Source organism: Dryobates pubescens, chromosome 10 (assembly GCF_014839835.1).
Source record: "Dryobates pubescens isolate bDryPub1 chromosome 10, bDryPub1.pri, whole genome shotgun sequence".
NCBI lineage: Eukaryota > Metazoa > Chordata > Aves > Piciformes > Picidae > Dryobates > Dryobates pubescens.
Genome location: NC_071621.1, coordinates 38,249,097 through 38,271,910, shown reverse-complemented (window position 1 = coordinate 38,271,910; position 22,814 = coordinate 38,249,097). Strand labels below are relative to the sequence as shown.

Sequence of the window (22,814 nt, the reverse complement as noted above, 5' to 3'; positions counted from 1 at the left end):
CATAACAATAAAATCACCTCTATAAAGCACAGAGAAAACAGAGGCGGGTCTGTGGCCTCGACAGGGAACATGAACTCCTTATTTCTATCCTTGGCTCTTAACATGGAGTTCCTGTTGTGGCCTGGGGCAAACTGTGCCTTTTGTCTCTTTCTAGAAAATCAAGCTGGAAATGCCTGCCTCAGAGGAGCAATGAGAATTAGTAATTATTGCATGTATGCAGCACTGAAACGAAATGAACAGTGCAAGTGTAATGCACCATTGGTTTTAAGAACCAACATGAAGCTGTGGTGAGCCAAAAGAGGGGGAGAATATAAGTGAAAATTGAATTATATTAGTGAAAACCAAATCATTTCCTCCTCCTCCTTTTTTTTTTTCCTCCCTGTCCAGCCCTACCTCCACATTATCTATTTCAGGTATGCCTTGAAATACTATTGTTCATCTCTTTTTAAAGTTCTTGCTCCAGGTCTGAGCTTTCACATCCCATTTTTGCCCATAGCAAATTATTACAGTTGAGTTGCTAGTCCCTGGCAAAGGGAGGCTGAAAAAGAAAGTGCTGACAGGCTCTTATCTCCACCCATCCAAGTAGTGCTACTATCATCTAATTTATTATATACAGTTGCCATAGGGGAGAAGCACTTTCCAGAGCCATGGTTATTTGAGCTTTTATTTTGCAAAGGCTGTTCAAAAATAGTCATGGGATGATGATACATGAGGCAGGAAGCAGACAAGCAGATGAGCATAAACCTGTTGCACAGAGGCAAATCAGTAACTAGGTCACACAAATTTTGTGACTAAGAATCTGGTTAGGCTTATTGCAAGGCTTATTGCTAGGAGGGATGTTCATCCCAGTTCAGAAGGCCATATGGCTCTCCTCAACTGCACATTAAGTCCAAGATTCTGCTGTCTGCAATAAATCAAGCAAAGTGCTGCAGAGTCATCTCAAATCCAGAACACAACAATCTGCAGAACTTTGAATGAAGGTCTCTTCTGTGCTGTCAGTCATGATGCTTGGCACTGTTCTTCTAAAATACCATCATTTTATTTTTCCTTCTACCTCATTCCATTCCCTAGCCTGTGCTAGTGTTTGCACTTGGATTTCTGGTCCTTGGTTGAGCTGAGTAGGAGCTAAACAGTTGGCAGTACAAGAAAGCATAGTACATTTTTGCACTGCAAAGTAAACCAAGGACTGTGATGTCACATACACAGTAGTCTGGGATATGCAATAAACAGGAAAATATGTTTTCATAAGACAAAGTTCTGTGATGCATTTTGAAACATGTATTCCTTCCAAGAACAATTAAGAAAATCAGGGGAGGACAGAGAGAGCAGAGGAGGGAGAAGAAGATGACCTAGAAAATATGTTTGTGGGTCTAATTTTGTGTGTGTGTGTATGTATTACAGATGAGCCTGATGCATCTCCTTCCTTAAAACCCTGGTGGTCTGCACTCTTTACTGCATGCATCAACCTCCGTGTGAATTCCAGGCATGCAGCTCCTTAATTTTCCAGTATTAAGGACATATCTTTCCAGTATCTTGAGGTTCATAACCAGTAAAGATGCTGGAATCTATCGGAGGCAGAGGGAAGTGAGACTTTGTGAGGCTAAGTATCAGAGGACTGTGAGGTCTGGTTATGAAGGAGCTTCTGTATTAAAAGTGCTAGAGCTGTAAGGCCACAGAGCTTCATGTTCGCTTCATCAGGTCAGGTACAGCTGTAGGGACAGAGGAGTATCATCTCCCTCACAGAGATGGGAATTGGACCTCATGCTATTGTATCTTGTACTGGAGCTGGCTTCCTAAAACAGAGGTTTTAATTAGCTCTCAACAATTGCCTAATCTGTATGGATCTGATGTATAAATCTCTTATTATTGCTGGGTTGTGGCATGTTCTCACAGAGCATTAGCAACTACTTCTTTCCATGTAATTGGAATAAAAATGTTCAGTGTGCTGAGACAGAGAAATAGAGGTTCCCTCAAACTAATCCACATGCTGTGTGCAAACACCACCTATTTCTTGGCTGTTTGTATTCACCAAGAGGGGTGGCACAAGGCTCTATGAGTTAATAAAGTTTCTGTTATTAAATGAGGAGTAGCTCTGCAGTCAGATGAATTTCCCTCCATTGTCTTCAGTTTCTTCACAAAAGAAAGGAGCTTAGATAAGAACAAATCATCTCACGTTATAAGAATATGTACAAAGTAATCCCAGAATCATGGAAATGTTGATTGGAAAGGATGCCTATAAATCACCTCATCCAAATTTCACTGAAAGCAGGAGAAATGAGAGGTGATTTAGCATGCAGCCAAATACCTCACTTTGCAGAACTTGGTTTTTAGGCAGTGTCAGGTGAACTATCTCTTCAGCTGGGAAGCATAATCCAATGTTTAAAACAAAGGAGAGGGGGTTGAATGACCTGAGCATAGCTCCTTTTTTTCCCATTGATACAAGAGAAGATGTAGAAGATGTCAGTTCAGCCCCTTTCCATAAAATGGGAAATGTTGCCAGGGACTCATATGGTAGAGGCAGCTGTTACAAGGGTAGTATTTCACCTTCTGTGCTTCAGTTTCTCCATTAGTAAAAAGTTTGGAGTAGAGTTTATGAAAGTCTAAGGTCAAGATCCTTGTGATACTTGAGTACTGGCCACCTGTAAGAGTCTACTCCTGGTGTGACTCAACAAAGATAAAATCACTTGCTGCTTGCCCACACAGTACCAATCCTGGATGCAAATCACCTTGTGATTGCATTGTGATAACACTGGACTGCAGCTGGCCTATAACAATGACCCAAGGACCCAGCCATCATGCCTTCAAGACAAGATCATTTCCAGCTATCAGATACCCCCAGGAAGGGAGGGTGATGAGTCAATGGACTCTCCACCTGTCTCCTGATGTGTGATAAGTGGGTAGGCAGGGAGATGGAGAGGAAGGAGGTGGAGGCCCCCCCCCACTCCATCCAGACCACTGTCCAAACTCACATGAATACACAGAAAGACTTCCTGGGGAACGATATCTGGATACTTATGATTTCCTGGCTCCTGAATTCCTGAGGGACAATGCTTGGACACTTACCTAAGGACTAAAAACTGTATAAAAGACTTGACCACTACTGGCTCAGAAGGGAAGAAAACCGCAGAGGAAGAAAACTGCAATGGAGGGAAGAAAAACGCAGAGAGAAAAACGCTGAAGGAGGACCATGCCGCTGAGAAGGAAGGAAGCAGACTGAACCCTCTCTCCATGTCCTCTACTCATGGAGCTGCTGCCCAGAGGGACCTCATCTGTTCTCCAGCCAAAGCCTCAGCACCCTTTCTCTACAGACCCAGGCTGCCCAGAGGGATCACATCGCATCTCCAGCCAAAGCCTCAGCACAAACCCAGCACCTCATGCAGCACCTCTCCTCCACAGACTCAAACTGTCTTGGGGTGGGTGAGGGGTGTGGTAATATAACTCCTTTCCTCTTCTCTCTCTCTCTTCTCTCTCTTCCTCTCTATCTTCTCGCTCTCCCCTTCTTATTTCCATTTTATTTATGTAATAAATAGTCTAGCTGTTGATATTTTGTCCTCGTTTGTGCCGATTAATTTCACAGCACGGGAATATTCAAAAGAACTAGTCTCCTTCCCTCTCCGGACCGAGACACCACCTTGGCTTTTCATGGCAGATCCTTATAAGGATCTGAGCATGTGGTACCTCTCTTCCTCCAGTACTTCCTTTCTTCAGCCCTATGCCTTACCTGATACTTTGCTCTCAAATATGCATATCTGCTTGCTTTGCTGTCACTGACTCTCATCTTAAGCTCACTCTTATACCCCAGGTCAGAGGACATGGTTGAGAAGGAGAATGGTTTTAACAGAGCAGTTGTGGAGTAAGTGGCAAATAGGAATAGGGAGCTGTGTCCATAACCTCTCACACATACATACAAACACAAACAGGTCACAGGATCACAGGATGTCAGGGATTGGAAGAGAACTCTGGAGATCAAGTACAAACCCCTTGCCAGAGCAGGACTATAGAATCTAGTGGAGATTGCACAGGAATGCATCCAGACAGGTCTTGAAAGTCTCCAGAGAAGAAGACTCCACAACCTCTCTGGGGAGCCTGTTCCAGTGCTCTGTGACCCCTACAGTAAGGAAGTTCTTCCTCATGTAGAGGTGGAACTTCCTGTGCTATAGTTTACATCCATTGCCACTTGTCCTATCACAGGGTACAAGTGAGAAGAGTCTGTGCCTTCCTTCTTGACACCCAGCCCTCATATATTTATATACATCTATTAGATCCCCTCAGTCTTCTCCAGACTAAAAAGACCCAGGTCTCTCAGCCTTTCCTTATAAGGCACCTGCTCCAGTCTCTTAATCCTCCTTGTAGCCCTCCATTGGACTAAACTCTACATCTACCTGGTACATTAGCAACACTCCCACTCTTAAATTCTGAAAGTTTGGTGGTTTTAGGTTTTGCATGAGAAGGTGAGTGGGTGGGAGAAGTGGAATGTTTGTTTAAAGCTGTAAAGTGTAAAAGTGTAAAAAACGCGTGTGATACAGCAGTCTATTTGCCTATATAAAGAAAATACACATTGGCGCATCCCTGACATTTCTTATGCAAGAGTGAGAAGTCAAGAGGACTTAGAATCATGCAGTAAATAACAACATGTGTTGTGGTCAAAAATTCTGGTAAGTCAAATCCTGCTAATGCAATTAAAGCATTTCTTTCTTAGGAAGGTTTTTAACTCCTTGAATTTAGAGCAACAGAAGCTAGATGGACTAGATGACTTTTGGAGGTCCCTTCCAACCCAAACCTTGCTATGATGCTAAAATAAGCTAAGAAAGAGAAAGGTAGCAGATTCCACTTTGAATTTCCTGCATAACTGATTCCCCTTGTTAGGTGGTGAGAAACTGATGCAGAGACCAAAGTAAGACTGATACAGTATATAATAGTGAAATACTTCCATACTGGTAATTCCAGATCTGACTGTGGCAGTTAATAAGATGTTTATCCTTGAGCGTAGTTTAGTCTCAGAAATTAGAGTTAGAGCTTATTATTGAGATGCTTACATGCAAGATCCTCTCAGACCTCAGTAGCAGTGGGTACTGCAAGAAATGTCATTATCTAGTCTGAGAATAATGCTGACTTTTATAAAGGGTGCAAGGCCCCAGAAGGTTGGCTTCTCTTTCTTTTCCTATAATGCTCAGACTGGCTTGACAAAAGCTCCACAAAGCATCAAGCGAGTCTAAAGTACAACAGTTCATGTAGTCCTTTGGTATCTGTTGGATTTCAGATGGATTTAGGGCCAGGAAGTTTTGGCACCAAATTTTGCTAAGTGGACTGATGTAGTTGTGCATTAGGCTCTTTGAGTACAAGTCAAACCATGCAAAAGTGATAATTTAGAATAAGTACAGCATTGCTTTGGTGTTCCTTAGGTATTACATTCTTATTTCCTGCAAGTGAATAAAAGTTCTGATAACTTTCATTCACCAACTATGAGATAAAATTCATTTTGGTAGTGCAGCTAATATGGAATGGTTTCTTTTAATCCAAAAAGGCTAGCATGTACTGCAAAGAATAAGGAAATAATGAAGCTGTAGCAGGACAAAAGAGAAGGTGCTGAAAACCAGAAAAAGCTGAATAGTTTTTGAATTTGTTACTCTGCAAATCAGGTTTTCTCTGTGTGAAGCTTTGAAAATGAAGTGAATTCCTTCCCTTCATAATAATGATCCTGAGCCTACAGTGCGCAAGCAAAACAATTCTATGCCTGACCCTGTCTACACTCAGCCTGTATCTGGGGTTAAACTACAGCAGCTGCTCTATCACAATAACCCCACCCCAGCCAGGGAGTGGGATGAGGAAAAGGAGCTGAGACCCATGGGCTCTGAAATTGACGTGATGAAGCAGTGAAACTAATGCTAATGCCGTTATGAGCGGTGTATGTAACGTTAAACTCAGCCCAATGAACATGCAGTGGTCACAATAAACAGGAAAGCAGTCTGCAGGAGCAGAATGATAAGCAAGCCCCTCCAGGGAGGACTTGATAAGCAGGCCCCTCCAGGGATCCTTGAGAGGAGAAAGAGGCCCCCTCTCCAGCAAACCTCACGCTTTATAACGTACATGATGTTTATGGTCTGGAGTACACCTGTAGCCAGCACAGGTCAGCTGCTCTGTCTTTGCCTCTCCCAGCTTAATCTTCTGGCTGACCCAGAACTGCTAGTGGTATGCAGACTGTAGCTGTCCTGGGATTCTGTCCCAGTGAAACCAGCACAGAGTCATGCCTGTGTAATGATGATTAAAGTTACAGTACCATTCCCAAAGGAGAACATCTTTGCAGACATCTAACTTCTGTACAGGTCAGCAGGTAACATCCCAAAAGAAGAACAAAACATTTTTATTGTTTTCAGTGTGTTGTCACTAAACATTAAATGCCAGAAATATGAGCAGAGGCACCTGAGGACCTGGCAATTTTGTGGCTGGAAACAACCTGTCCTCAGGTGGTGGTGGCCTTCTGGTTGTATTTGCTACCAATAGATAACCTATTGGCCTTGCCTATAGACTAGATGTAGCCATTTAGCAGCTTGCTGCTGGGCTCCTGCTTGATGCCTAGGAAGAGTGCAGACTGCTTAGAGACATGTAGACTTGCTGCTGCTCCCTGCTCCCAAATACACCACTATGCTCAGCTGCTGTCTGCAGGTGCAATCCCACAACAGAAAACACATTTTAGAACAAATGTACCTTGAAAATCTGGCAAATGAAAAAGGTTCTGAATTTTTTAAGGAGCTGTGTAATCCTTGCTGTATTTTTTGGTCTGATTATCTGCCCTTAAAAAAATCCTTTATTGTATTGAGAACTTCCAGTCACTAACCCTAGGGCAAAAAAAAAATTGATTTACTTGTTATTTATGCTGGGAATACCCCTGGAGGTATGTCCACGAAGGGCTGTCCATCTCTTTGTCACATATCTGGTAGGGGTTGAATTAAGGGAAAATTAAGCTTTTTGCTTCTCATCACCTCTCATGTGTGGTGGTCAATCCAGGTGTGCATTGAAGCTCTTTGTAGACCACCCAGCTTTCTCAATCCACATGTCCTGATCTTTTGACACTTTAAGAACAAAGTCATAAGTAAGCTTTGTCCCTTCGCTTACCAGGAGAGGCTTTTTACCTGCCTGGAAACAGGGTGTCTGTAGTGTTCCCAAACTTCTCAGCAAGTCTTGTCTCAGCAGAGACAGGCCTGTCTTCGGCAGAATTGCATGGAAGGAGAAATTGGGAAAACAGTTCTAGTTTGGATTAACTAGCAACCCCATGCAGTGCTACAGGCTGGGGTCAGAGTGGCTGAGAGCAGCCAGGCAGAGAGGGACTTGGGGGTGCTGGTCGAGGGTAGGCTGAACATGAGCCTGCAGTGTGCCCAGGCAGCCAAGAGGGCCAATGGCATCCTGGCCTGCATCAGGAACAGTGTGGCCAGCAGGAGCAGGGAGGTCATTCTGCCCCTGTACACTGCACTGGTTAGGCCGCACCTCGAGTCCTGTGTCCAGTTCTGGGCCCCTCAGTTTAGGAAGGAGGTTGACTTCCTGGAACGAGTCCAGAGAAGGGCAACAAAGTTGGTGAGGGGTTTGGAACACAAGCCCTACGAGGAGAGATTGAGGGAGCTGGGGTTGCTTAGCCTGGAGAAGGGGAGACTCAGGGATGACCTTATTGCTCTCTACAACTACCTGAAGGGAGATTGTAGACAAGCAGAGGTTGATCTCTTCTCCCAGGCAACCAGCACCAGAACAAGAGGACACAGTTTCAGGCTGCACCATGGGAGGTTTAAGCTAGAGGTTAGGAAGTTCTACACAGAGAGAGTGATTGCCTATTGGAATGGGCTGCCCAAGGAGGTGGTAGAGTCACCATCACTGGAGGTGTTCAGGAGGAGACTCGATAGGGTGCTTGGTGCCATGGGTTAGTTGTTTAGGTGGTGTTGGATTGGTTGATGGGTTGGACGCGATGGTCTTGAAGGTCTCTTCCAACCTGGTCTAGTCTATCCTATCCTATCCTATCCTATCCTATCCTATCCTATCCTATCCTATCCTATCCTATCCTATCCTATCCTATCCTATCCTATCCTATCCTATCCTAAGTGTCTCTTCATTTCTGTCAAGACTTTTGTCTGATTCCAAAGTCTGACATTAATTTCTCTGTGAGGAGCTTAAGGTCTGAGTTTCACTCCTGAAGTTTCTTCCATGGGAAGTTTTCCTTAGAGTTGAAGAAACAAGCCTGGATAACAGCAGTGAATTAGAAAATACCTGGTGTAGCCCTTGTATGTGGGTGTTGTGGTGCTGGTGGGGGTTGTGTTTGTTTGTTTGTTTCCTGAAGAACTGCATATATTTTTTTCCCTTTTTTTTTTTTTCCACTTAAAGCAAAGCCCACACAAAACCAAACAAAAGAACTCCCCCAGCTTTAATTTGTGCTCTGCTTTATCACTTCCTAGAGATGCAGTGTACAATTTTCAAAGTAAACAGGCTGTCTTCTCTAGAAAGCTTTGCAATATATTAGCAAATCCAGGAAGTTAGCACCGTTCTCTTTCTTCGTCCCATGACAGAGCAGGAACCTGTCCTCCTGCACAGGCACTTGATGTTTCAAGGGCTTCAATTGGATACTCGAGAGCTGTAAAGCCATTGATTGCCATTTGGCTTACTGTGAGTAGAATCATATTTGTTTTTATTGTATCCTTCAAACTGACTAAGCAGTGATGTGTGGAGGTTTAGTCTTCTCTGTATAAAATGTTAACCCTTGCCTTGAGGAGAGATTAAAGCTCTGATTTCTTCTATTTCTGGCCCTGCCTTCTTTTGTGGCTTCAGTATATGACCCATTACTAAATACACATGCCAGGTATTGTATTATTTACTGCTACTATCTAGTCCTATTTTCAGCTCCAAGATTGATGCTTGCAGGCAATTCAGTTTTATGCTGATTTCACCAAAAGCAATAGCAGCACTGCCATTGTGTAGGCACCCAGCTGGGGTTGCATTAAGCAAGCAATCTACTGAGAAAAATACTCTTACAGTCCAGTCAGCAACAGAGGTAGGAACAAAGCAAACATACAGCTGAGGAGGTCCAAAAAGCACCTTTTTCCCCTCGAGTTCCTAGGTTTAAGCATCCCCACTACTAAAAATTTTGCTGATTATCCCTTTAAGGAAGAAATGTTAATATACAAGAGCTAATTACCTCTGTCTAAGCTGGTACGCCTACAGCACCTTTTACATAACCCAAACACTTGGGTTCCAATTATACAATTATATTTTAACATGTATTAAGTGCTATTCCTTTGGGGAGGAGACTTATACTGAATATTTTAACCAAACTCCTTCCTCAATACAGACCTATATGGTAGGGTCTCATTTCACTACAGCTCCAAAGACTTGGGTGTTTCTAAGTTTCTTTGCCTTTGAATACACCAGATGGCTCTCCAGAAAGCATATTTTCGCATGTCTGCAGCACTGACAGCAGTGCCTGTACATGTATTGCAACTGCAGGCTATGAAGCTAATGTTCTTGGGGTTAGTGGTGGCACTGTTACTGCAATTAGATCAATAATGCTTGTGCAGAGTGAGTATCCTCTGTTCTATGTATAACCTATGGCAAGGTCTCAGTCTCTAGAGGAAGCAACATGGTCAAATGTGGAGGAAAGGCTGCTGCTGTTTTTAATAGTGCATCTCATTCTGGAGATTGATAGCACGAAGGAATACATCCCCTTCAATGAAAGACAGATCACTCCCATGACCATTCTTCTTTTCTGGTATCTTCAGACTACCTCTGTAAGACACAAAAGCCCTCATCTGGAGAGAGGACTTGCTGATTAAGACGATTTGCCAAATACTTTTGATTGTTAACATCAATGAAGTTTGTAGGTCAACTCTTCTGAGCACCCAGAGCCTAAACTTGGAGTGAGGAGCCTGAGTGTATTCTTACACTCAGTGCTAACTCAAGTGTCCTGAACTTCCAGGCAGATTTGGGACTTGGCCTGAAAGAGAAGAAAAGGGAGGAAGTAAGAAAGGATGAATGGAGGGTGAGCCTGGCAAGCAAGTCTGCAGACTGCTTGTTCTCCTCAATGTGGATTAAACGCATGTGGTACATAGGCTGCTGGTGGAGGAGAGGAATCAGGTCTCAGAAGTGTTGTGCATCTTCCCATCTCTCAGTGCCCACCTATGCCAAAAGCTGGCATAGCTTATGGTGCAGTCTCTCAGCTTGTGCTGAGTTCGGTGCTGCGATGGTGGTGACCTTATCAGCACCTGAACCACCTGGTGTAACACTGATGCAGCTCTGGCAGGGGAGTTGGATCTGATGATCTCTCAAAATCCCTTCCCATGGCTACCCTTCTATGATTCTATTTCTATTCTATGTTGTAGTCTGCACAGTGATTTTGGTTTAAAATGCTCCCCTCTTAGAATACCATGTTTTGGAAATGTTGAACAAAGTTGTCCCAGTGGGCTGTACCCATCAGATAAACAGTCTTCCTGCCTAAAGAAAACCTGAACACAAGGTAAAACTAAATTATTGAAACATTGGATTTGGGTTTTTTGTAATCATGCAACCCCCAAAATTCTGGAGGTATGTTCCCATGGCAACCTCAGCTCAGTCTCCTGTGTGCAGTGGATGTGGGTATATGTTTGGGTAAAATAGGATCATTCATTATCATGGCCAGAGTGATTTAGGACTTGCTGATCAGGAGGATGTTAATCAGATCAGAAATCTCATCTTTAAAAGTGATTTATTTTTGCTGTTTCTCTAGCCCCGTGGTGCAGTGGAGAGGAGAGTTTGCATTTCTGGCCAGTCTCGCAAGCATTCATGCTTGAACATAGTGCTCAAACACTCTGTATCTTGCCATAAATCTGATCTGTCATTCTTCAAGTTCAGCTATGATTGTGGCAAGCACCCTACAGTCACGAATTTCAAGAGATAGTAAGAAGAATTTGGCATCCATTTTTTTCTGATGAGCTCACTAGCATCAAAATTTGATTAGACTTTGTGCTTTGATGATAGCACTTAATACTGCAGAGCCAATTTCATCCTTTTGTCTTTTTTTTTTTTAAAGGGTTAGGCATCATTTGCCTATCAAGTAAGGGTCATGGGTGATGCAGGGCTCTGGTGGCATAGCAGAATTGTCCTCAGCCCTCTTAAGAATGTTTCTAGCAGGTATTGCCATGAGATACTCTTCCTCTTCACCCCCCTACACCTTGCATACTTTTGGTACCAGCCACCCCTCTCATAGTTGAAGGCCTTGGCAGAGCAAGGGGATGATGAGCAGGGTGAGAGACGTGGTTAGTGCTGAAGTGGGGAGTGACTGACAGCTGTAAGAAATTTGAGCTATTTTCTTCAGGCAGAGTGAATAAGGGAAAGTTTTGTGGGGAAAAAAACACACCAGAGACCAACAAAACCAAACCAACCAACCAACCCACAACAAACCCCCCACATATTATACTCCTGTGAAACATTTCTAGCTGGTAAAGGCATTGCAGGGTGCTATTCATTTTTGTTACTGTCATGAGATTCAGTGAATGGCATGTTCGTGATAGTGAGCTTTGCAAGTATTATGTAAAATACTTTTCCAAACTAAAGCTTCTTTTTTATTTTTTTCCCTGCAGTTGCCCTGTAACTCTATTTTCAGTGACATAATTCTTCAGGGTAGTAGCTCAGAAAGAGGATTAATACTTTAGAAGAAGAGCAGAAGATGTCTCATTTTCCCTAGACAATTAAATACACATTACTGCATCTGCTAAATAGGACCGTGTTCTTTCTGAGCTGTTGTATAACCTCAAAAGACATTATATACCTGAGCATACAAATACATGAACATCATGTATGTATCAATATGTCCTGAGCAGACTCATAAAAGTAATAGGAATATTTACAGAATACAGCATACACGATTAACCAGGTTGGAAGAGACCTTTGAGATCATCCAGTCCAACCTATCACCCAGCACCATCTAATCAACTAAACCATGGCCCCAAGTGCCTCATCCAGTCTCTTCTTAAACACCTCCCTCCAGTGATGGTGACTCCACCACCTCCCTGGGGAACACATTCCAATGGCCAATCTCTCTTTCTGGGAAGAACTTCTAACATCCAGCCGAATCCTCCCCTGGTGCAGCTTGAGACTGTGTCCTATTGCTCTGGTGCTGCTTGCCTGGGAGAAGAGACCAACCCCCAACTGCCTACAACCTCCCTTCAGGTGGTTGTAGAGAGCAAGAAAGTCTCCCCTGAGTCTCCTCTTCTCCAGGCTAAGCAACCCCAGCTCCCTCAGCCTCTCCTCATAGGGCTGTGCTCCAAACCCCTCCCCAGCTTTGTTGTCCTTCTCTGGACACCTTCCAGCAAGTCAACCTCCTTCCTAAACTGAGGGGCCCAGAACTGGAGACAGGACTCAAGCTGTGGCCTAACCAGTGCTGAGCACAGGGGCAGAATGACTTCCCTGCTCCTGCTGGCCACACTGTTCCTGATGCAGGCCAGGATGCCATTGGCCTTTTGGCCACACTGCTGGCTCATGTTCAGCCTACTATCAACCAGTACTCCCAGGTCCCTCTCTTTGCAGGGTTCTAAATTCCCAAAGATATAAACCCAGAGATGGAAGTAAGAGTCCACCATATTTAAAAGCTGTGAGTATATAAAGTGCATTTAAGTATTAACTTGATAAAAAAATTATCAAAAGACAATTGAGAAATGTTAAGAAAGAAAATTCATAAAATATTCTATTCTGCAGTCATTGGGAGGATTAAATGTTAGAGCAATTATATTTGGGAATGTCTTTAAATATGGGAAAGCTGGACTGACTGAGGTTGAGCAATTATTTCTGTTCTTTAAATACATGTTTTTTCCTGTGAGTCATGAGGTCGACGTCTAATACTCAGCATCCTGCTAAAATTAAACAGCATAAAGATTTCCTGCCAACATATTTCTGAATTGCTATATTTCCTTTAGATGTAGCACAAAAGCTAAAATGTACATTTATGCCCCTGAAGGCACTCAAAAATGCAGCATAGTTATACTCCTTGAATGTTTTCCATCATAATTGCTTTTTGTTCTGTTTGTAGCAACATTTGTTATATGTCATTAGAAAGATAGGTTTGAAATTCAACTCTAATATCAAGTGGCATGTATTTGGAACAAGCTTCATGGCAAGGCCTTTTCTAGATTAGACTTCTCTGAGACAACTGCTGAATGCCTGTCTGAGATAACCCATGAATGCCACTGAGTTCATGTCAGTAAGCCACCAAGATACAGTCTCTGGGTCTTGAGAGGAGACATCAGATTTCTTTGGTCATTCCTAGCTGGGAATAAAGGACACCTCTTGCAAATGCTGTCAGAACTAAGGGATTGCTGAGCATAACTCATAAAATGAGCTAATAAAGGACAGAGAATATGCGCAGGGAGGGAAAGTGAAACACGTCAAAGCCAGCTTCACCGAGGCTGAAATTCTCCAGGAGGGTGGAGGATAAGTAAAGCAGCAGCACTCTAGAGTGCTGCAAAGGGCAGTTTCTTTTCTTACAGTCACTGGTTTAAAAGCCTTAGTATGTTTGCTGTTTTTTGTGGCCCCAGACAAAAAGATGATAAAACCAAAGTAAAGACAGCTGAGTGTTCTCTACCTCATAAGCATGAAATATCAGTAGTGGTTTTAATGAGATAGACAGAAGATTATGGAAACTCTGAGCAAAAAGCCTTTTGGCATTGCTGGGAAGGCTGAGTCTTTGATAAGATTGTGTTGGTTACATGTACGTTGAGATGTAAGTGTAGTCTCCTGCACACCCCATGAGGCTGATTCTTGGTGTGAACTATGAACACATGCTGACTCTATATTCTGTATTACATTCACCCAGTGTTTGTTTTCTCCCAGTCATTCAGCTGGAGCTCTTCCAAGAGCATGTCAAGCCTACTTGGCTGTTCTCTATCAGAAAAGAGGGGAGGAGAGACTGAGCATGGCCAAGTCACCTCCCAACACAGCTCTTGTGCTTGGGAGGATAAATAAATCTCAGGAACTTCACTAAAGGATCCCAAAAGGAAGGATGTAAGAATCTGGCAATAAGCAGAAGAGACAAAGTCCAGACTCAAAGTAATGGGCAGACAATTATATCCTGATTGAGAATGTCAGCACCGTAAGAGAAAAGAGCTAATCATAGAGCATTGCAACTCCGACTGCAGCAAAAAGCGTGTGGAGTTCCAGAAGCAAACTTAGTTAGCAGAAGTCAACCCACTGGGTGTCACAAAGGGAAAGATGTGAGAAGGAGGATGTATTATATCACTCTGCAAAAGCTGGCAAGAGCCAGCAATGTGTTTTGCTCAGATGAGTCCTCAGAGGAGCAGAGCAGCAGTTCGTTAGGAGACAAACACAATTGAACTGGAAGAGAATGGTATATTTATGCAGCTGGACATGGCACACACCCCACTATTTTTGCCAGAACAGTTGTTTTCATTGCTAGAAAACTAGAGGCTTGAATAATGGATAGTAAATTTACAACTGATAGCTAAAGAGCTAAGCACTGCACCTATCGCCATTAAAAAGGCACAGCCACATCAGTGTGCAAAAGCGAAATGGGAAAAGATCTCCGAGAATCAGAATTTACTTTGGAGAACTGTGGTAGCTTTAGGCTGTGCCTTTAAAATTTTCCACAGATCTTGAACAGATAGAATGTAAATAAATCACCCTTGGGCGTAACAAGGAAAGTAATGATAAGTTCTAAACAATCCCATTGGATAGATTACAAACATAAACTGGTTGTGTAGGCTTCTCTTTCTCTCTCTTGGGCTTCCTTGCTCTGGAGACAGTAACTTGCTTCTGCTTGGCTTTGCTGACCTTGGCTGCGTTCTTTGTTTTGGCTGAGTATCCTGACTAAACCACTCTCTGCTCTTTCTCTCGTCCCTCGTGTACAGGAGGGTGGAGGGAAGGGGGCAGGGAAGAGGAAAGCTGTTAGCTCCCCTGGTTTGTGGCCAGGGGGGTTCTTGTACTGTTTGTAAATTGTAAATACCCATAAATATTGCAAATACCTGTAAATACTGTATATTTTGTACATTTGGTAGCATTTTAAATGTCGCAGGATATCTGAGACTCCCCAGGTGTGTGTGAGGTAGATCCATCGTCATACTTACAGGAAATCTGTGCCTTTCTCTAGTGATAGCTGAGGACAGCTTAAAATCAGACAGGTCTCTCTGGTGTATAAATTCCCTCATCTCAGCTGATGAGCATGGTTATAGTCCGCAGAGGCATCACAAAAGACAGTGGAGACCAACCACGCTCAAATCCATACATATCCCTTAACCTGAGGACTGCCAGAGAAAGCTCACTTAGCTTTGGGAAGAAAAAAATCATGTGCAGTGAAAATTTATTCCAAGTGGTTGTATGAGCTTGATGTACCTTAGGAATCCAGTCATATATGCTGGAACATATTTCCTTATATTGCCATTTGAGTTGTGCTGGGCAACCAAAATATTTCATAAGGAAGCATTTCTCTGCTATCTTCACAAGCAGCAATACCTAGAGGAGTGAGAAAGCCAGGAGCAGAAGCTCTCTGGAAGAGTGAGGTACTGGGTCAAAGCTGAACAAAGTTCTATGTTATATTTGATTTTTGGGGTGTACTGTTACATCATAGCATTGATCCACATTGACACATGCATCCTCGAGACGTGGGGGCTTGGGGGTTTTTGTGTGGAGAGAGCAACAGAGGGACATTAGTGTTTTAACCTTAACAGAGTTTGGCAAGATGAGAGAATTAGTGGGTCTTATTTAATTTACAATCTTCAAGAATTAGAGGATCTTATTTCACTTAGGATCTTCGTGAGTGAAACACTAAGTTTCTTTCAGTCCTCCTATTCCACTCAGTGAAGCCTGAGAATAGCTTTGGCGTTACAGGTGATAAAGGCGGAACGGTTTACCGTAATCCAGAAGATTTTAGATTGAGTGCAAATGTCTCATGCTCCTAATCCTGGGAATTCAGTCTCTAATCTTACACTGATCACAAACAAATTGCCAAAATGGCCTGGGGAATCTCCATTTTTCTGCAGATAAAGAATTTTTTGTTGTCATTAATAACATACATGATTCATGAACTGAATACAAACTTGTGAGAGGCATGCTGCTTATAGACAGTCTCATGCAGCTCACAAAGATTTAGCAGGAAAAAAAAGGCTTACATTTGTTTCCCAAAAACTGGAATTTAAGAACCAGCCTGACACTGAAAAATGACTACTCTGTTACTCAGCCTGGTGGCACAGGAGTAGTGGCAAAGAATTCCGTTAGGTTGAGATGACCAGCACAGGCAGAAACATGAACAAGGAGCAACCAAAAGAAGTGGGCTGGCAGCTGATTGAAATGTTAGCAAGCTTATTTCAGTTGTGACACACTGGATGGAAGAAACAGCTCTGGAAATCTCCAACCAAACTATACTCCTCCGGTAAGATGACTTATTAGAGTCACCAGAAGTATGTTAGCTTGTACAGCTGGTGCTTTTTAACCAGTAATTTCGAGATGGGAACGAAAGGCATACTTTGAGGACTGCTGCTTTAATGGATGATTTTCCCAGGCAATGGAGTAGTAACTCGCTTCTGAGCCTTGCAGAAAGTACCAGACAAGAAATAAGGAAGATCTCTTAGGAGACCCCTGGGCACCAAGTAATCACTGAATGTGACACAAATATCAGTCAGACTGAGTTAATTTTATTCATTTCATGAATGGAGTATAATAATAGGATTGTAGAGATGTGGGTTTGCACTAGCTATCTCAATATTTATATGAAGATAATTAATTGGAAAAAGAGGTGTTCTATGGGATGACAGTGTAGAAGACATGATTTTCTAGAGTAGCAGTGAAAGGTAGTAGGCTATCAAATCAACAGAGGCAATGCATGTTTGGTAACCCACAATCAAGATCTGATCCCCTGGCCTTGTCTGACACAGTCCTTTCACTTGATTCCCCACCTTTCTCTACTGGACTTGTTCCCTTTTCCTGTTAGCTCTAGCTCATCCAACACATTATTAAGCAGCTAGTGATATTATGTATTAACTAACGAGAATAAGTCTTAATGCAACTCTGCAGGGAGTCACTTATAGTAAAACACAGATCTACACTGAACTCCAGGGACTGCTTTGAACCCACTGGTGCTCTTTTCCAAAGTTCCCCACAAAACCTTTGTTTTACAGAAGTGATTGCCTTAGTAGAAGGTAAAAAAACCAGTTCTTTTTCTATGCTTCAGTCTCAGTGTAGGCTTTTCACTGCCAGGTGCACTTGTTCTTTTGAGCCCCATCTGTACTTTTGTGCTTTACTGTATGGCTTGATAAATTTCAGGGTTAGTCCATGTCACAAATATTTGTGCAAGTCAAATATATTGATGGATGGTAACAAGTGCAGAGACTCTAACTTAGTCATAGCTGCCACTTGACAATCCCAGTTGTTAGTGGATTGAGAGGAGAAGACAAATCTGTTTTTAGAATGAGGAAGTTGACACTTCTTGTCCTGTGCTTTCAGGACTTTGGGTTTTGCTTCAAACTAACAGTGCACAAGACATGGAGGCAATCAGATCCTGGCTGCAGAAAGTCTTAGATGCAGCACGCCATCCCAATTCCTACATCGAGATTAAGAATTAGAAGAGGAGGCAATTCATAACAGGGTTATTATGTAAAACATATGCACAAACTGAGGCATTGTGTACACTAGCACAATTACCCACTGCTGGCAAGGGATACACTGGTGCTGAATATGATTAACCTGCAAGCACAGCCAAGAACTATTCTTGTTTCAGAAAACCCATGTTAAACCTGCCTGCTTGTGAAACCATGCTCAGCACTGCTTTAAGTGCACCCACTGCTGACATGCATTGTCAATAAGAAGCATTTTTTCTGCTCTAGACAGGGGTAAAATGTAAGGATGCTGCAGTGAGCCAAAGATTCGTACCCCTCACTTAGCTTGTGTGCTCAGGATTTAAACCGCTAAGGAAACTTTTTGTCTCTGGCTATTTATTATTACATACAACATGTTCTTGGAAATCACTCCACATTTAACAGCAGTTAAACCCATCTGCTGCTCCTGAGTTTTCATTTCATTCACAAGCCTGTTTTAAAAGTATTTTTGGACTTATCACTAAAGTGCTATCAAGTCTTCTTTATTCTGCTGTAAATTTTAAGAGGAAATTGTAGCCTCCTATAAATATTTGAGCTGTTCGCTGAAATTTACCTTGCCCTTATTACCCGATGTAACTGAAACTTTTAGTTTAACAGCAATTGTTAGCCACAGAAGTTCATCATCTCATGCTAAATGCCTACTCTAGTGCCTAGTAATTATGTATGTGTAAATTATGCAGAATTCATCTAGACATGCCGTCGCTGGCGTGAGGAACAGGCTGAGCACTGTGCTCTCAGGTACTGTTCAGCATACTCGACTCCTTGCAAGTGCAATGATTTTCATTGCTTTATCACAATTTTCTTTACATGTCTCTTCTCCCTGTGCTCATGTTTTATTACTCTTATTTTCACTTGGCATAGCAGTACTCTAGTGCCCTCAACATAAGATCATCAGGAACTTTGCAGTTCCTTGATTCACTGGATAGTGCTGTGCAATAGTCTTTTGTGAAGATCATTTGTGTTGCACTAGGGGATTTCCCAGCATTTATGAGTGCCATTTCCCCCTCCCCATGGCACTGATTTAATCCTTCCTTACCCTACGGATTAGCAAGGGTGCCCAGACTAAAGATGTATTTAAACTCTTCTAACAGCAGAACACTTAGACACTGACACTTGTTTGTCTCTGGTCTAGTGTAAAACTTTGACCAGATTTCTTAAGGTAAGTTCTGAGAGATCACATCTGTCATGGTAGTCCATAACATATGAGGTAGGATGAAATTGTACATTTCTCTAAATCACAGTTTAAAAAGCAGAATATTTAGATTTTCTATGCAATAGACTGCAAAACTTTGTATTTTAACTGTATAGTTAAATGTAGCTAGCATTAACCATGATGTCTGATAGAAGTCCTCCTTAAAAAGAAAAATACTTGTCAGAGAGAGATTCAGTTGTCTAAGCCAGGCATGCAGTGCCATTTTAGATGTCTTGCAGGATCCGAGATGTGTATGTGGCTGAATGAGAGAAGGAAACCCATGCCTTACCAGATGAAGGCAAAATGATACTTCAGTGCATCTAATGACACCAGACACCTCTCTTGGGGAAACTCAATCTCTCTTTTAGCATTGTCACACTTGTAACATACACTGTGATAGTTGTTAAAGAGTGCTGGTTATAAAAGGTGCCTCACTTGCATTTGAGTAAAGTTTATTCAAAAGCCTATATTTATGAAGACTTTTACATTTGGACGTTGTGTATCCCCTAAGTACCATTTGTACAATGCTACTTTGAAAGCAAAGTAAACAGAACCAAAACACCAGGAACGTGTGTTTTGTGGTTAGTTGGCTAATAACCATCTGGTTCTCTAACAAAACTGCTGAAATTACTACAGACTAGACTTCCCATGGATGACAACTATGGGTCATAGCATGTAGGCTTTCAAAGGACCTGTTTCAGTGTTTCAGCACCCTAGCATTAGAGGCTTCCCCCCCAGCACCAAACTGAGGATGATTTTTCTGGATTCTGTCCTCATTGGAGATCACTATCCCCATGTGGTGTTCCTCAGGGCTCAGTGCTGGGACCACTTGCATTTAATGTCTTTATTGATGACCTTGATGAAGACACAGAGAGTGTCATCTGTAAGTTTGCAGATGACACCAAGTCAGGTGGGAGTGTTGATCTTCATGAGGGTAAGGAGGCTCTACAGAGACACTTGGATAGATTGGATCAATGGGTCAGCGTTAGTGGTATGAGCTTCAACAAGGCCAAATACCAGGTCCTGCACTTGAGTTATAACAACCCCAAGCAACACTGCAGGCCTGGGGAAGTGTGGCTGGAAAGCTGTCTAGCAGACAGCTTCTAATTGACAAACAACTGAATATGAGCCAGCAGTGTGCCCAAGTAGCCAAGAAAGCCAATGGCATCCTGGCTTGTGTGCTGTGTTCACCAGGAGTAGGCAGGTGACTATAACCTTGTACTCAGCTCTGGTGAGGCCACACCTCAAGTATTGTGTCCAGTTTTGGGCACCTCAGTACAGGAGAGATGTGGAGGTGCTGGAGCCAGTGCAGAGGAGGGCAATGAAGCTGGGGAAGGAGCCTGGAGAATAAATCTTATGAAGAGCAGCTGAAGGAGTTGGGGCTGTTCAGTTTGGAAAAGAGGAGGCTGAGGGGAGACCTTATTGCTCTCTTCAACTGCCTGAAAGGACATTGTAGAGGGGCTGGTGCTGGTCTCTTCTCCCAGGTCATTAGTGATAGAACAAGAGGGAATGGCCTCAAGCTGTGACTGGGTAGGTTTAGACTGGACATTAGGAAAACATTTTCATTGGAAATGTGGTCAGGCATTGGAATGTGCTGCCCAGGGAGGTGGTTGAGTCACCAACCCTGGGTATGCTTAAAGGCCATTTGGATGTGGTGCTTGGGGCTATGGTTTAGGGGTGAACCTTGTAGAGTAGGGTTATTGGCTGGACTTGGTGATCCCGAGGATCTCTTCCAACCTGAATGTTTCTGTGATTCTTTGATGTAATATCCTGCTTTTGGTCTTTCCTAGCTTATGATTTCTGAATCTCTCATCACTCTTTTTCTTTTCCTGTGGATTTCCTTTGGCTTTTTCAGTACCTATCAAAATGCAGTGCCCTCAAAAATGGTCCAGTTCTGCTGGTGTGCTATCATCAGTTCTTACAGCACAGTAGTTATAACCCATGGCCTTTTGCACAGTAGTCATTCCTATTTTGAAGGAAGGCCATTTTGTAACAGAACCTCACTCTCAGCTTCACATAGGTGTTTCTGCTCCTTGTTTTTGCATTTGATGTTTCTTCTATCAAAGCAGCACTTACTGCTCTGTGAGCATTTCTTCTGCCTGTGTTTGTGAAGCTACAAATTTCTTTTCAAAAGTCTTCTGAACCAAATCCACTAACCAAACTACAAATGTGCAGAGGCTTACTGTGGTAAAAATGCATCAAGCCTCATGGCACTGTCCATTAACTGTCTCAGTTGCTTTTGGTAGACTAGATTCTGGTATTTGAGACCCCATGGTTACTTATTACACTGTAAAAATCAGAGTCTTGTTTTGTGGTATTGGAAGTCCTGTCTGTATGAGCTTGGTTGAACACCCAGCCCTCAGTTCATCCCAGTGCACTGAAACCCTGAACCATTTTCAGGAGCTTCCCATGACTCAAAGGGCTCTGCTCCTAGCTGACACATCTAAGTGCTTGAAATCTGACAGCATCAATATAGGGCTCAGCTCTTAAGAATAATGTTGCATGACAGCAGCAACCTTTTAAGCAGAGCTACAAGTCCCTTTTCTTTAGACTATACTTCACATTAAAAATTATATAGCCTGATTTTTATTATTTTTTTGGCATTTGGGAGCCAACCTTTACACTAGGAGTGCTTCGAGATGTCCCTCAATGACTTGTTAGCTGGGCGGTCCTGTGTGTGCTGTTCAAAAAGACTCAATCTTGCAGGTGAGACTGAAGAAGTGTTGTATTCTGCTTTTAAAAAGTTGTGTTCTTTAGTAATACAGAGAAGTCTCTGTAGTGCTATATTGCAAGGTAAGGGTCAGCATTGTGAAAGATTCATGGTGAGCAGGCGTGAAAATGCAGAACTGCTTTTCAATACCTGAAGTATTAAACATGCTGTAAAACAAAAGCCACTGGATGCACAGCTACAGACATGGTATTTTTGCTGTTAACAAAAACTGCAATCCTTGCACCATAAGCCTCTCTTGTAATGACAGGGCTCTTCCATATGGTTGTTTTTTAAGGACTCTTTTTTTTTTCACAATGGCATTGACTCATGCCTAAGTGGGAGCCTGAATTCATTGCAGACTTTCTGTTTCACAAAAAATGAAGCCTGATGTTTATTAAAAGCAAATGTATAGTCTCCTACTGTTAAACCTCACAAATTCATAGTGATAATTAGAGTGGGTTTTAAAATGTGGAAGCAACAGGGTTGTTTCTAATTTTAGCTGGGGAGAGGTGGACTGTCAAGAGAGTATTTATTCTTTAGAGACTTTTTGCCTGATTTGCTAAAAATTACTTGATTGGAAGATGTTCCTTAGCAAAAATAAACTGAAATATAGTAGTACAGAGTTAATAGTAAAATATATATCCTTCATTTGCTCTCCACTGAAGGATAAATAGCTATTCCATAGATATTTATAATCAATAATATGCACTCACATTTTGTATAGTCAATAATATAATGCCCTTTCATGTTTGTTGGCAAGCCTCCGGGCAATTTAAGATACATTAACACCAATTTACAGCTTGAAGGGAATAGATAGCATGCCAGATTATTTCCCAAAGCAGTTCTAGCAAAAATGAGCCCCAGCCCCAGTAAAGCAGCCTGGGAAGGAAAAACCCACACACCTAAGCACCATATGCAAACACGATGAAAAATCTGAGTGTGGAACATGTCCTGAGCAGATGTCTCTATGTACTTCCAGAAAGGCCAAGAGGAAGAAAATCCCACAGGTAGAGGCCTTCAGCTGGGACCTTTTCCTGAAATGGAATGGACTAATGCACAGGTGAGAGTAGTGAATTTACCTGTGAGAAATATTCTGAGGCAAGGAAATAGCTTTTGACTGCTGCTTCATAGTTTTGCCATTTTTCTCCTCAGTGCTTCCCCAGACCCACGCCCTCTTGTTTCATGTTAACACAATATTTGGGTGAATATTTCAATAGCTGCTGAGACATACAAGAAGCCTCAGCTACATATGTATCAAACTGAAAACAAATTGGACTGATAGGAAGACAAATTGGTCTCACCTGAA

General features: G+C 42.5%; 1 protein-coding gene across 2 annotated transcripts in view; it reads left to right on the top strand.

Moving 5' to 3' along the window:
- Positions 1-22,814, top strand: part of DLG2 (discs large MAGUK scaffold protein 2) — a 1,098,948-nt gene that overhangs the window by 417,952 nt on the left and 658,182 nt on the right. The window contains exon 7 of one of the 2 annotated variants that reach the window (XM_054164548.1): positions 22,488-22,568. The exons of the other annotated variant lie outside the window; for it this stretch is intronic. Coding sequence (XP_054020523.1) covers positions 22,488-22,568 — 81 coding nt within the window. The remainder of the gene's footprint in view (positions 1-22,487; positions 22,569-22,814) is intronic. 2 annotated transcript variants of the gene reach the window in all.